The sequence below is a fragment of the Podarcis bocagei genome, assembly GCF_964188305.1.
Source record: "Podarcis bocagei genome assembly, chromosome: 10".
NCBI lineage: Eukaryota > Metazoa > Chordata > Lepidosauria > Squamata > Lacertidae > Podarcis > Podarcis bocagei.
The window spans coordinates 16,185,189-16,199,154 of record NC_138135.1 but is presented as its reverse complement, the minus strand read 5'-3'; the positions used below and the strand labels follow the sequence as shown (position 1 = coordinate 16,199,154).

The window sequence follows — 13,966 nt, the reverse complement described above, 5'->3', positions numbered from 1 at the left end:
TAATAATAATAATAATAATAATTTATTAATATCCTGCCCGTCTGGCTGGGTTTCCCCAGCCACTCTGGGCGGCTTCCAGCAAAATATTAGATATTAAATTAAATAATATTAAATAATTCATCAAATGTTAAAAGCTTCCCTAAACAGAGCTGCCTTCAGATGCTTAATCAAAAGCATCCCCGCCCCCCGAACCGGCTGCCTAGGGTCGTGCATGCATAGATAGGTCCGGGAGGAAAAGCAAGCGCAAGCGGTCGCGAGGACGCACGTGCTGGTCCCTTTGCAACCGGTGGACTTGCGCCTTCCTCCAAGGATGGGGATATAGATGCACGGATGGAGAACCGGGATGACGGCGCCGCCGCCGGGATCTGCCGCTCCTCCTCCCCTTCCTCTGCCCCCTGGCGGCGGCTGCGGGGAGCGCCGTTTCCTGCCTGTGATGCAATCGGCGCGGGTAGAAAAAGCCGCCGTCGCCGCCCGCTGCTGGAGAAACTCTCGCTTGCAAGCCGGAGCTGCAACGTGTCCCGCCGGCGCTCGCTTTGCTGGGCTATTTTTTTTTTTTTTTTTTTGCAGAGCTCTGCTTCGGGAGCGGCATCTTTTGGAGACGCCAGAAGGAAAGGAGCACCCCCCAGCGCACACACGTCTCTGCAAGCCGTCCACCTTTTCCTCTGCCCACCTTTAAATTTTGGGGATTGGGCTGCATTTCTCCAGCGCAATGAAGGTAAGATTTGGAGGAAGCGATCGTGCGCAGCAGCAGCAGCTGCTTTTGCATCGCGGGAGGGTGGGAGATGCGCGTCTAGGAGCCCCGGCCACGTTTGCAAACACACACACGGGAGCCAGCTCACGCGTTTCGGGCTCCGGAGGCAGAGAACGATTGCAGCTTCTGGGCCGATGATCCGGTTCCAATTGCGCTTCTTTGCTCCCCAGTCGTATCCATATGGGCCAGTGCTGAAAAATGTATAGGCTCTGAGGAAACGGGGGAGCCACCCGCAATTTATTTATAGGAATGCTTTTTTTTTGCATTAGTTCGTTAAGATTTTGAAGGTTCCTTAAAAAAAATAATGGCGGGAGTTTAAGGGTTAAAACCCCGAATTGCATTTATTCATTTTTTCCCCCAGGCATCTTGCACGTTCAGTGGCTTCCCCTCCAAAAACAGCAGCAGAAAAACAACAGGCAATTGCAATGACTAATTCGGACTGGAGGGTTCCAGGGTTTTTTTTTGTGGCTTATTCTGGAAAGAGCTATATTGTATATATGTGTGACTTTGTTTGTTTGTGTGTGCGATAGATATGCATTTGTGTCGGATGCTGCGATTTGTGGGGCCCCCGGAGTTTATTTATAGATCTTAGCTCTGCAGTCAATTTGCATGCTCCGAATCAGGTCATCGGGGAACGGGAGAGTCACTGGTTGTTGACGGGCACCCTCCGTGTAAATGGGAAGATGTGAGCTGTCCACTCCGCAGACGTGAGACCCTGCGAGTTCCGTATTTCGCTTTTCTCCCGCCTCCCCCAACTCAATCTTCTCCTGCAACCGAGCTTCTGTAACAGATGTGTTCCAGATCCTGTTTCCTTTCACACATTTCCTCTGCTCTGTTGAAGGGAAGGGGAAGAAATGCTCATCTAAACCGCTAATGTGCACCTTTTAAACTTCCAGAATGGCTTGTGGGTATTTGGGGTGGGGAGGGAGGAGGCAGTAACTTTATACCCTGGTGAACAGCTGAACCCCAGGAAGTATTTGGGGGGGGGGGGGTTGAGCCTGCAAGTAAGAGACAGCGAATACAGAGAAAGGGTCTGTATTCACATAAGTGTCACTGCAACTTTGAGCTGCGTGTCCCCTGGCAAGCTGGGACTTGCAGCCAGAAAGCTAGCTCCTGGGCCAAACTCACTTTGGGATCCTTTCTGCCGTCTGATGACAGCCACACAAGCTAGGAAATAAAGGCTGCCACCTTCTTTTTCTTAAGGGCTGTGCTCCTCTGCCGTTAACAGCGGGTCGAGAGGCATTAATAAGTCGCTGAAGCTTTTCCTCCCAAACTTCTCAGATCCAGGAAAAAAAGCTTTGCCTGTTGGATTTCAGCCTGCCAGGCTGCTGCCAAAGGCTAGGGCACCATGCAGCGTCGCATATGCAAAGTACGGAATGCAGAAGTGACCAATCGGATCTGCAGCACAATGTTGCCGTGTGGAGTACTCCTGTTCAGGGCTCCAGCCAGCCATGCCCTCTTCCAGACTATTCCATTCCATCCCCCCCCCCCGGCACTCCTTCCGCAGTTGGTTAGCATCCTCAGTCCTTGTTCATAGGACTTAGCAACCTGTCCTATACAGAGTCAGGCCATGGGCCCATCTGGCTTGGTATTGTCTGCGCCAGGTATCATCAACCTTCTAACCCAAAAGTGTGTTTGGGGACCCATTTCTTACTCTTCCCCCATAGATTTGCATGGCAGTACTGCTCCTGTTGCAGCACACCTTGGATCAGGCAGCGTTGATCGGTAGAGCAGTGGCCTGCACTGATGGGCAGCAGCCCTCTGGGGTGTCAGACAGGTGTGTCTCTCCGGGGTCTGTTTGGCCTTGCTGGGTACCTTCTGCATGCAAGGCAAATGTTCTGGCTCTAAACTACGACTCTCCCTTCAGTTGTTTGGGTCTCCCTATCTTTTCGCAGTGCCCGAACCCCTTGGTGGTTGGACAGTGCTTCTTGGCTCCCCGGAGATTTGGGAGTTATGTGGGTTAAACCACAGAGCCTAGGACTTGCCGATCAGAAGGTTGGCGGTTCAAATCCCCGCGACAGGGCGAACTCCCATTGCTCGGTCCCTGCTCCTGCCAACCTAGCAGTTCGAAAGCACGTCAAAGTGCAAGTAGATAAATAGGTACCGCTCTGGCGGGAAGGTAAACGGCATTTCCGTGCGCTGCTCTGGTTTGCCAGAAGCGGGTTAGTCATGCTGGCCACATGACCCGGAAGCTGTACACCGGCTCCCTTGGCCAATAAAGCGAGATGAACGCCCCAACCCCAGAGTCAGCCACGACTGGACCTAATGGTCAGGGGTCCCTTTACCTTTACTTTTATGAGTATATATTCAGGGGTAGGCAGCTTGGTGCTGTGCAAATATTATTGGACCCTGGTTTCTCTTATGCATTGACCAGGCTGGCTTGGGCTGATGGGAGTTTGGAGCCTGGCAACATCTCGAGGGCACCGCGTTGCCTATTGCTGGTATATATTATTTGGGTACTGCTCAGTTGGCCTGCAATCTTCCTCAGGCTCAGGTGATGTGTCAAGGTGATGTGCTAACTAACCAAAGGACTGGACTTGTGCCATTACAGATTGCCGTAGGTGCTTGCATGATGGAATGTTCCATTTATTGGAACGGGGGGGGGGGCAATAATGTTCATACACATAGAAAACTTGGTGTATCAGAGAGGTGGCTGCATAACAGCTAGCTTTCTAGATGCATGGAAATACAGGGGGAAAGGCAAGGTTGTTTTTTTGCGGGGAGTACCATCACATCTCTTTTTAGCTGCCCTTGGCATCCAGTTTGTGCTGGCATCCGCGGCACTTTTTATCAAGATATGAATTCTGGCACCTCCTTTTATTTTTACCAAAAACAAGCACTGGAAATAGTTGTTTGCTTCAAAGAGCATTTGGTCATGATGTGATTGAATCTGAAGCGGTCCAGACCAGATCAAGCTTACTCCCTGATTGGCCGTTTATGAGAACTTGTTATCTGAAAGTCAAAAATCCTCCAATATTTTAAAAGGATCCTCATCCACTGCAAATGGAGAATGGAAGAAATTGTTCCCAAAGAATAGCTCTGTTAATCTCTACCAGTCAAAGGAATAGGAAACCCCTTGGCATAAATGTATTTTATTTAATTTATTTCATTTCTATACCGCTTTATATTTTTTTAGGGAAACGAATCTCAAAGCCTGTTTTCCACCTACATTAAGACATCAAATAAAACAATCCAGAATAAAACAACGGAAAGTCAAATATGAAGTATACATTCAAAGCAACATAGTTAACTGGAAACCAAAATATTATCAAAATAAAATGTGACAGAGGTCACAACTACAGAATGCACATTTAGCACAGCAAAATTATCTTAGAAACATTTCAAAAGAAAACATTTCTAAAGGAAGTAAAACAACGCACATTGAAGGCTGCGCAAACCAGCAGGAGAAATAAAAGTATTATCATAAGTTTGCAGAGGAAATAACAGTGTGTAGACCAAGGCTCAACTTTGTCAGTTGTGTGAAATGAGATTGTGAAGCGGATGGCTGGACCGTACATGGGACATTTTTGTGAATAAATCAATTTGCAAAGTGAGCTTAAAAGTTAACATTAATCAGCATCTGCTCAGAAGGCATGAGGGCAGAAGTGCATGTTATGTGATTCTTCGTTTTTTGCTATAATTCATGGAGGTTGAGGTGGTGTTCTGCCTCAGCTCAACAGGGTGCTGAACTACATGAGCTTTTCTGATACGTTCCAGCAAGACCCTCCTGATGCCCTTACACTTTGGAAGATTCCCACAGAGAGGGAGGCTTCTAAACTCTTTCCTCTTCCATTGATTTTCTCCACTGAGCACTACCACCTCCTATTGCATTTACCCAAGGAAAAGATTCCAGTCCCAGTATCTTTTCCCCAGTGGAGACAAAAAACAGCTTTTCGTTGGTGTCATTTTTTTAGCAATTATTCCCACCCGCTTCCTGCATTTTGCATTCATCTCAGGAGTTGTACTGCATGCTGTTTTTTCCTCTCTTTTTAAAATGTTTTTATTAAGTATTTTCTTGGGTTACAAAAGTACACACAGCGCCTCTGTTTTCAGACCATAAAGTCCTTTCTACAGACCAGTTATTATTCTCTAGTTTTTTGTTAATATCGTACACGCTGCCTAGGATTTTTAAAAAAATAATTAAAGGCGCTAGGGCAGAAATATTGTTTAGTAAACTGATTAAGGATGGGGGGAGGAGCATACAGGTATTCTGCAGTTAAACAGCACAAGAGGGGAAGGATGGAAGAAACTGTTTCCCCCCAGCCGTCTCTTCTCAGTTGGATTGATTCCCCTCACAGGGTCGTTGTGCGAGCAAAAGGACTTCTGCCTGTACAATTCAGCTTCCTCTCCTTGTCTGCACCCAGTATGCTTTCCTCACCCCCCAAAAAATAACCCCTAGAACATATTTGGAGAGAGGGGAAGTTATTCCACGGGAGCAACAGCTTCCTCGTATACGGCTCGCCGTCCTTCCACTTAAAATTGCATCTGCGTTGCGTTTTTACATTTCTAAAAATTATCCCAGAAGAATCGTGGGGCTGCACATAATCTGTGATTCCGCTCTGAATAAAAACAATGGGAGTTCACAAGGTGCAATCATTCTTGTCAGCAACCCAATGGATGTAGGCATGCCCAGGTATAGCCGGTCCTAACAGGCTCAGGTTTTAATCTCTGCAAGTCATCGAAAGTGAGAATCATTAGTTAGTGTTTGTCGTGGCAATACCAACTTCGGTACGGTCACAGCAGTGCAGTGCCAACAGTACCATGAAATAGTTTGAAGCGACGCAGAAGTCAACTTTGGGTTACCTGTGATGGAATGTCCTGCCAACAAGATAATGGGATAAGAAAAACTGTGTGAAAGTGTTTGGGAGAGAAATTGCTGCAAAGTACTCCCATTTTTGCCGTTGCTCTTTGAAGCACCCATGTAGAAAGCCCTCCCTCTGGAAGTTTTGGGGAGAACATCATACCAAGAGAAGTTTGCTTTTAATGTATTGCTGCAACGCTGGGTTCTAGACCTTAATTCCCTGGCACCAGATGCTACCAGCTATCTATATCAGGGACGGAAAGGCTGTGTTGTTGGACTCCAGTTCCCATCATCCTTGACCGTTAACCATGCTGATAGAGGCTGATGGGAGCTGGAGTCCAACAACATTTGGGATAGCGAAGTCGGTAGAGCATGGGACTCTTAATCTCAGGGTTGTGGGTTCGAACCCCACAGCGGGCAAAAGATTCCTGCATTGCAGGAGATTGGGCTAGATGACCTTTCCAACTCTATGATTCTAGTATTCTATTTAGAGAACCACAGGATTCCCCCAGCCCTGATCTGTGTCCATAAGCTCAGTTGCTGTGCTTCACGTGTTTCTCCTTATGAATGCAGGGTTGCATGAAACGCAAGGGACACAAATGGATTTTCAGCAGAATAGACGCTAGGTTTTTGGAGAGGTGGGGGAGATTTTAGGATTGTGGGAATGTACTGTACTTGATTTTGTGTGTGTGTGCTTGGACCTTAAAGTCCACCATTGGAGACGTGAGTCTCGAAACCATGGCTGCCTCTGCATAGATGAGGCATAGATGCTTTGGTTGGCAACTACAACTCATGGGAGTTGTAGTCCAGAACGTTTGGAGAGCATCAAGATGGGGAAGGCCGTTTTGTGTTAGCTGTTGTTTGTCCATCAGCGAAAAGCAACAGCTTCTGAAGTCCTGCTGGGCACTTAAGAGGAGGAGGAGCATGAAAATCTGGCTGGAGGCTAGAATTGTTGACATAGCGCTAAACCATGGTTTAGTGTTTCGGCTGAAAGCATCCAGCGTATATCAAAGGACTCTGAGCCCTTGGAAAACTGCTGTATGAATGCTAAGCGTCGTTGCTCTCATCCAGAAATTCAGAGGTGCTGACAAAATAAATTTGGAACCCTCCTGACAATATTAAACAATCACACAATTATGAAAAATGACAAGCTAAAACCATGCCTGTCAGTTTCTCTCTCTTATTATGACTGCTTACTCAGAAATGATAGCAGTTGTCTTATTTACATGACTACTCCAGCTGAGTCTCTGCCCTTGCAAATCCAAGAATCCTGTCTCAGTTATACAAGGACCAGGAAGTACCAGTTTCCTTGGAATTAATTGCTTTGTCTCGCAAAAGTATCCATTAAGAAACCAGGCGATGGAGTAAAACGTAGGGCGCTCATCCTCTTAAATAAGCCATTATTTTTATTAGAGGTTAAATTGACTTTCCTCCATTAGAAGGACTTTGGCAAATATTGCCATATGCGGCTGAAAATGAAAACGCACTGGCTTTGCTTATCTGAAAGATAAGTGCGTCTCCTTCTCCTTTCCCACATCAATCCAGCGAAAACAGTGTTTGGGGATAATCAAAGGTTTTCACTAGCTTGTCTTATCTGATTAAAAAAATCTTAGCACATCCATGTCTTTCTGCATTTGATGCCCTACGTTCTAGAATCTCAGAGTTGCCTTCCTTTGATGCTTACTGTTCGTACACAGAATTTAAATGCAAGATCAAATAGTGCTTTGGGCATAAGATGGTTGCCTGGTCTGCCAGGGCTAAGTCTTTTTTGGCTGTGGTGTGTGATTTTTGAAGGGGGGAAACCCCAGTAAGCACCTGATGATTCAGGGTGACCTTTTTCTGCCAGGGCCACATTGCCTTGGAATGATCTGTCAAGGGCCGCATGGCAGGTGGGTCTGGAGCTGAAACTGGGTAGGGGCAGAGCTAGAGGCGGGTGTGATCCCACACTTTACTCTCTTCCTTGTTGTCACCCACATGGGGTCAAAGCTCAAATGAAATGGGATCACAGGCCTCAGATTGCCCACCCCTTATTTAGTACACTTCTCCATTGGTGCCCAGGGTACATTTCACCATGTGAGTCAGGCGCATAGGAATAATTTTTCCAGTGAACCCCATAGATGTGGCTTGTAGAAAACTCACCCAGACTTGAGCACTGAGTCATGCTTAGCGAGGCAGTGGAGGGATGGGGAAATTGCTGAAGGAGTTTCCACTGGTTGCTCCTGTTCTTGTTTGCTGAACTCAGTCTGATCCACCAAGGCCTTGAGCCTTACAGAAGAAATTGTCCCTTAACTACGAAAGGGAGAAGGGCCAAACATGGTTGCTTAGGAAATTACACCTGCAACCAAGCCTCACTGAACCAGTGTTAGAAACTCAGGCATATAAGCTAGGCACCAAATGGCTCCTTAAACCAGGGTTAGTTGCCATTTTGGGGCCAGACAGCTTGAAAGCCATATTTTTCAGTACAACGTTTTGGTTCCTGAAATTCATTCTGATTGTGCAGATAAAATATTACAGTTAGAATTCTACAGGATGATTTGCTTGCATGTGAAAGCAGTCAAGATCCAAGGATCGCCAGGCATGCCCTTCCAGATGGTGGAGATGTCACAGGCAGCATCCTGGCCCCCTGGCATCTTCACTTGGTTGCAAGTAGCCGAAAGCCAGGTGCAAAATGTGCCTGGCAAATTTCAAACACTGCTTTCACCTGCAGCTAAGCCCCACTGAACACAACTCCCAAGGAACCATGCATAGGATTTATTGCCTTCTTAAAACACATTGGCGCACCACGATTCTAGGTTTGTTTACTGGAGAGACTGAAGTTAGCCCTATCCTATTTCAAAACACACTTGCTCGCTCTGTGAGCAGAGATGCTTTTCTAACAGGGGCCCTTTTAGTGCTAGGGCAGAGCAGGGAGTAGCTACCCAGTCAAACTTCCTGTTAGGTTATTGCAGACATAAATGCAGCCAGTCCATTTTGTTTATGGCCTCCTCTCCCACAGCAATAAAAATTTAACTCTTTTTGGAAGGATCATTCTAGCAGAATAAACACAGCAGTCTGGTCCGCGAAGACGGGCTCTCGGCATCTCTGCAGAGCCATTCTTGTTTGACTTCACGCTCCATGGATTAGCGTGCTTGGCTGGTTGCATGAGCTACCCAGCCTGGAATGATCATAAATCCGTCCCTCACCTGCCTCTGACAGGTGTATTGCAAACAATACACCTGAGTACAAGACATTTTGCTGCCCTGGAATTTTAATGGTGGTAGGACTGTGCCTGCAACTTCGACTCTTTTATTATCTTTAAATATAAACCCGAATCTTTAGGGAGGGAAGGTGGAGATCTGCCCTGATAGCTGCTCCGAACATTGCATTTGTTGTTATTGACGATCGTATCTTTCCTTCTAATAGCAAACTCAGCCGATTAAGTGACGGCATAATTGTTGCCCAAACAGGGCAGCCGATGAATCAGGGGTCATGTCAACATGCTCAGAGGCAGAAGTACACTGCAGAAGTAGTTCCTCCCTACCAGTTCTGGTGGAGTCATAAGAACGTAAGAAAAATCCACTGGATCAGGCCAGTTGCTCATCCAGTCTAGCATCCTGTTCACACAGCGGCCATCCAGATGGCTGTTGGAAGCTCACAAGCAAGATCTGATCTCAAGAGCACTTTCACCTCTTGTGACTTCCAGCATTTGGTACTGAGAAGCATTTCTGTCTCCAGCCATGGATGCAGAGCATAGCTGTCATGGCTAGTAGCCATCGACAGCCATCTCCTCTCTGCATTAATCCTGTTTCCTCTCTTCTCCCTTCCTCTCCCCAACCTCAGAATAAGACAGTGTCCTTATGTTCCTATGGGCTGTTGTTCCCATGTAACATTCAACTCCCACTAGTGGTGTATGGAAGTGAGAGCTGGACCATAAAGAAGGCTGATCACCAAAGAATGGATGCTTTTGAATTCTGGTGCTGGAGGAGACTCTTGAGAGTCCCATGGACTGCAAGAAGATCAAACCTATCCATTCTTAAGGAAATCAGCCCTGAGTGCTCACTGGAAGGACAGATCGTGAAGCTGAGGCTCCAATACTTCGGCCACCTCATGGGAAGAGAAGACTCCCTGGAAAAGACCCTGATGTTGGGAAAGATGGAGGGCACAAGGAGAAGGGGACGACAGAGGATGAGATGGTTGGACAGTGTTCTCAAAGCTACCAACATAAGTCTGACCAAACTGTGGGAGGCAGTGGAAGACAGGTGTGTCTGGCGTGCTCTGGTCCATGGGGTCACGGAGAGTCGGACACGACTAAATGACTAAACAACAACAAACATTCAACAAGTGTGCTGTCTGTGTGCCTGAGCTTCACAAGTCAACAAGTGTGCAACCTTTCGCACAAACACTTGTGCATGTTCAGAGGCAGCTTGTACCTGAGTTCACTCTTAGTGTCAACAAAAGACTCCTGGTCCTTATTGCCTTTTTGTTTCTTGTTCTGAATTGTTAAGAGAGGAGGAGCGTGTCTTGTTTGTCGCTCAGTGGTACAAAGAGAGAATTATCTGCATATAGGAAGTGAGATTTATAGGCCAACAGGATGCAGCGAGCAGCTTTAATATAGTTGCAGTTTTTGCCCCTGTTGTCACACTGGCAAACAATGCAGTTGTTAAGCAAATGGATTAATGCCGGGTCTGACAAGCAGGTCAACAAAAGAGACACTTAGAGGCTCTGTTCTCCGGTTCAGAAGAGTGGAAATGTCTCGTTTGGCCACTTCGTTCCCTCTGCCGCTGCCGCCACTGACTTGTCCCCAGCAATTCCAAAGCAAGTGATGCGGATGTCAAAGGAGGACAACCAATACACGAGTTTTCAGAAAACAGGCCCCATGACCTAAGTGTTAAGAGGTATATTTCAGCTGGAGCCATTCGGCAGGAGACACCGTCTTCGCCACATGGTGCTGGAATTCCAAGTAAAAGCAGCAACTGCTTTGCATCTGTCCCTCTGTGCATCCAAGGCAACATCGCTGACCTAAGCTCCTGGGTCCTCCAAAAACCAGCAAGGACTCAGGGCAGGCTGGATGCTCTGGATACTGCATCTTAGCAGGCAGTGGCCTGGGATTTGTGATCATCTGATTTCCAGGGCCACAGGAATTCTGAGCCACTGGTTTGTGGCTTTTTAACCTCTGCCATAAAGCTGCTGTGCAAGGTCCCCTGATGAGTCCAGTGTTAGAAACTCAGATATTATAAGCTAGTGCCAAATGGCTCCTTAAACCAAGGTTGCAGTCGCCAAAACAGAACGTCTATCTGCCATTTTGGCTTAGTGCTGACACCGCATCCTTTTCAGTATTGGATTTACTGTATTTGCCCAGGCATTTTAAGAGTATGGTATTTTTTAACTGGTTAAATTGCTTTATCCATAACTGTTGGCTTGCTTTTCATAGAATCATAGAATAGAATCATAGAATCATAGAGTTGGAAGAGACCACAAGGGCCATCGAGTCCAACCCCCTGCCAAGCAGGAAACACCATCAGAGCACTCCTGACATATGGTTGTCAAGCCTCTGCTTAAAGACCTCCAAAGTAGGAGACTCCACCACACTCCTGCATAACTCATTTTCATAACTCATTTGCATTTTTAAATTCCCTTGTACACTGCCTTCGATTCCATTTTTGGATGAAGGGCATTTTCCCCTCCAAAATTAAATTTTAGATAAAATAAACAAATTCTTGCACTAATTGCACTCCTCCTTCCAACTTGCAGATAACAAGCAACGTACGTATTGTTGCATGCCACCCCAATCTTCGAGCGGTGCGAGATTCCAGGGGTTCCAGGCTCTTGTGCAGGGTTTGGGTTCCTTGGAATGAGGGGGGCAGTGGAGATTGTTGTGTGTCTTTAGGATATATGGTTTATTTAGTAAAGGTAAAGGGACCCCTGACCATTAGGTCCAGTCGTGGCCGACTCTGGGGTTGGGGTGTTCATCTCGCTTTATTGGCCGAGCGAGCCAGCGTACAGCTTCCGGGTCATGTGGCCACCATGACTAAGCCGCTTCAGGCGAACAAGAGCAGTGCACGGAAACACTGTTTACCTTCCCGCCGGAGCGGTACCTATTTATCTACTTGCACTTCGTGCTTTTGAACTGCTGGGTTGGCAGGAGCAGGGACTGAGCAACGGGAGCTCATCCCATCGTGGGGATTCGAACCACTGACCTTCTGTTGTTTAACCCACAGTGCCACACATTTATAAAACCTGAGCCTACACTGGAGGGGCTGACAGCATTAACATCCAAGAAGGTTGGGCTTCTCCCATAGCCACAGCTTTGAATTCTAGCAGAAATCAAGCATGGCTCTCCCTCTCTGCCTTCTGCCGGCCTCTAGCCTAGCTCACCCACCCATCTCTCTGGCTTTTGTCTTCCTTAGTGCCAGCCAGTTGAGAGAGTGGGACTAGCCATTTGCCCTCCAGCACAGAGCAGCTTCCTTTGTCAGACCAGTGGCCATGCTTAGACCTTGTCCAATTTGACAATGGAATCCTCCATTCGATTTTAACCCTTGCTGGGTCCAATGGATTTAAAGGGACTCAGGCACCTTACAGCCTAAACGCCGCCCACCCGCCCCTAAAAAAACCAGCCTCTCACAACAATATTAATTTCCTCTAAGGCAACACTTTCTTGGCCGGCCTCGTCTGCTTAACTTAATTGCTGTGCTGAATAACTGCTGAGACTGCGTCTAAAGATTTAGGGCTTGCATAATTCTGTAATCCATTCTTGACGTTGTTAATTAAATGGGCTGAGGTAGGGAGAGATGGAAGAAATTGTGAGGTGGTTTTTCATAGAAACGTAGAATTGCAGGGACCCCAGGAGTCATCTGGCCCAACTCCCTGCAATCTCAACACACGGTCCCCCATCTGATTTGAAACCATACTGGCCCCTGCTTAGCTTTGCAAAGGCGCTCGCAGTTTTATTGCTGCTCCACTAGGTTTCCAGCATCTAATAGCCTTTTCTCTCCTCTGTGAATTTGTCTAATCCTCTTTTAAAGCCAACTAGGTTTTTGGCCAAGCTTTGTCTCCTGTGGGAGGGAGTTCCGTAGTTTAACTGCTCTGCATGAGGAAGGGTTTTCTTTCATCTTCCTGAATCTTCCAACATTCAGCTTCTTTGAATGTCCTCAAATTCTGATATTTTGAGAAAGGGAGATAAGCTTTTTTCCTCTATCTACTTTCCCCATGCCATAAACGTCTATCCTCCTCACCTTTTCTCTCAACTTCAAAGCACCTTTGCTGTGTTTATTCAAGGGGGCATACCCAGTTTCCTCCCTCCTCGTTTCATCCTCACGCCAACCCTGCGAGGTAGGGGTTCGATCCAAAGTGACATTTTCCACCCAAGAGTCAAGCCCTGGGGTGAGGTGAGGGGGAAATAGATCTCTTGAATCAGCATCTCACAGCAAACACCATCTGTTTACTGCACAGTTTGGGATTCCCCCCCCCCCCAGAATATTTCTTTTTGCACCCATTCTATGTCAAATGGAATTGAGGGGAGGATATTCATCTGGGTCTAGCTTTGCAGTAACCTGGATGTAGTCCTGGGCTTCTTCAGATCCTTTTTCAGAAAGGTCACGAGGAGTTGCAAGCCTTTTCAGCTGGTGTTAAAAATAGAGTTGAGTGACTCAGCCGTTCAGCAGCATCACTTTCTCTGCTTGATGAAATAGCAGCGGATTATTTATTTCTTTAAGAAAAGAAAAAAAACACAAACTCCCCAGTGGGTACCGTTATTGCTTTGCAAGTAATCTTCTTCATCGCTTCCTGGCTGAAGTAACACTATTAATTCTATTTTTAAATATATATATATTTAAATGGCTCCTCTACAGCTTGCTGTTTGTAGTAATTTTTAAAAGGATGTTGTATTGCAAATGGCAGCACGAATGCTGCTTTGAAAATCTCCGGCTTTGAAGGCAACATTGCAAAAGCAAAAGCTCTACTTCCTTTTATTTTGCATTTTAATTAAATGTGCCATCCATGCAATTAGCATTTGTTTGCACAGGTGATGGACCTCTGGATTGCCTGTGGGCTCCTTGACTTGTGGTTGGGGGGGGGGGTGGAATAGCTGGGCTGTGGCCATTGACCAAGGGCTCCCATTTTGCTGCTGCAGACATATGAATCATAGACCCCCAGGGTCCTCTAGTCCATGGGTAGGCAAACTAAGGCCCTGGGGGGGGTGCGGATCTGGCCCAATCACTTTCTAAATCCGGCCTGCTATAATGTGGCACAAAAGCTGCACATTTGTTTTCTGACAATAAAATGTGTATCTGTGTCAAAACATGGATGTGTGGATGTGAAAACGGCCAGTGTTGTGATTTAATTTTCATCTACAATGAAGCAAGTGGGAATCCTGGTTTCACCGTGAATAATGTGCACTTGCTTCCCTCCGATTTTTGCCCTCCTTCCAGGAGCATAAA

At 46.7% G+C, this 13,966-nt stretch overlaps 1 protein-coding gene across 2 annotated transcripts in view; it reads left to right on the top strand.

The window, feature by feature from the left end:
• The first annotated feature begins 436 nt into the window (after window positions 1-436).
• BCAT1 (branched chain amino acid transaminase 1) overlaps window positions 437-13,966 on the top strand; it is a 70,334-nt gene continuing 56,804 nt past the window's right edge. For both annotated transcript variants that reach the window (XM_081210375.1, XM_081210374.1), the window contains exon 1: window positions 437-715. In XM_081210375.1, coding sequence (XP_081066501.1) covers window positions 710-715 — 6 coding nt within the window. In that variant the 5' untranslated portion in view covers window positions 437-709. The remainder of the gene's footprint in view (window positions 716-13,966) is intronic.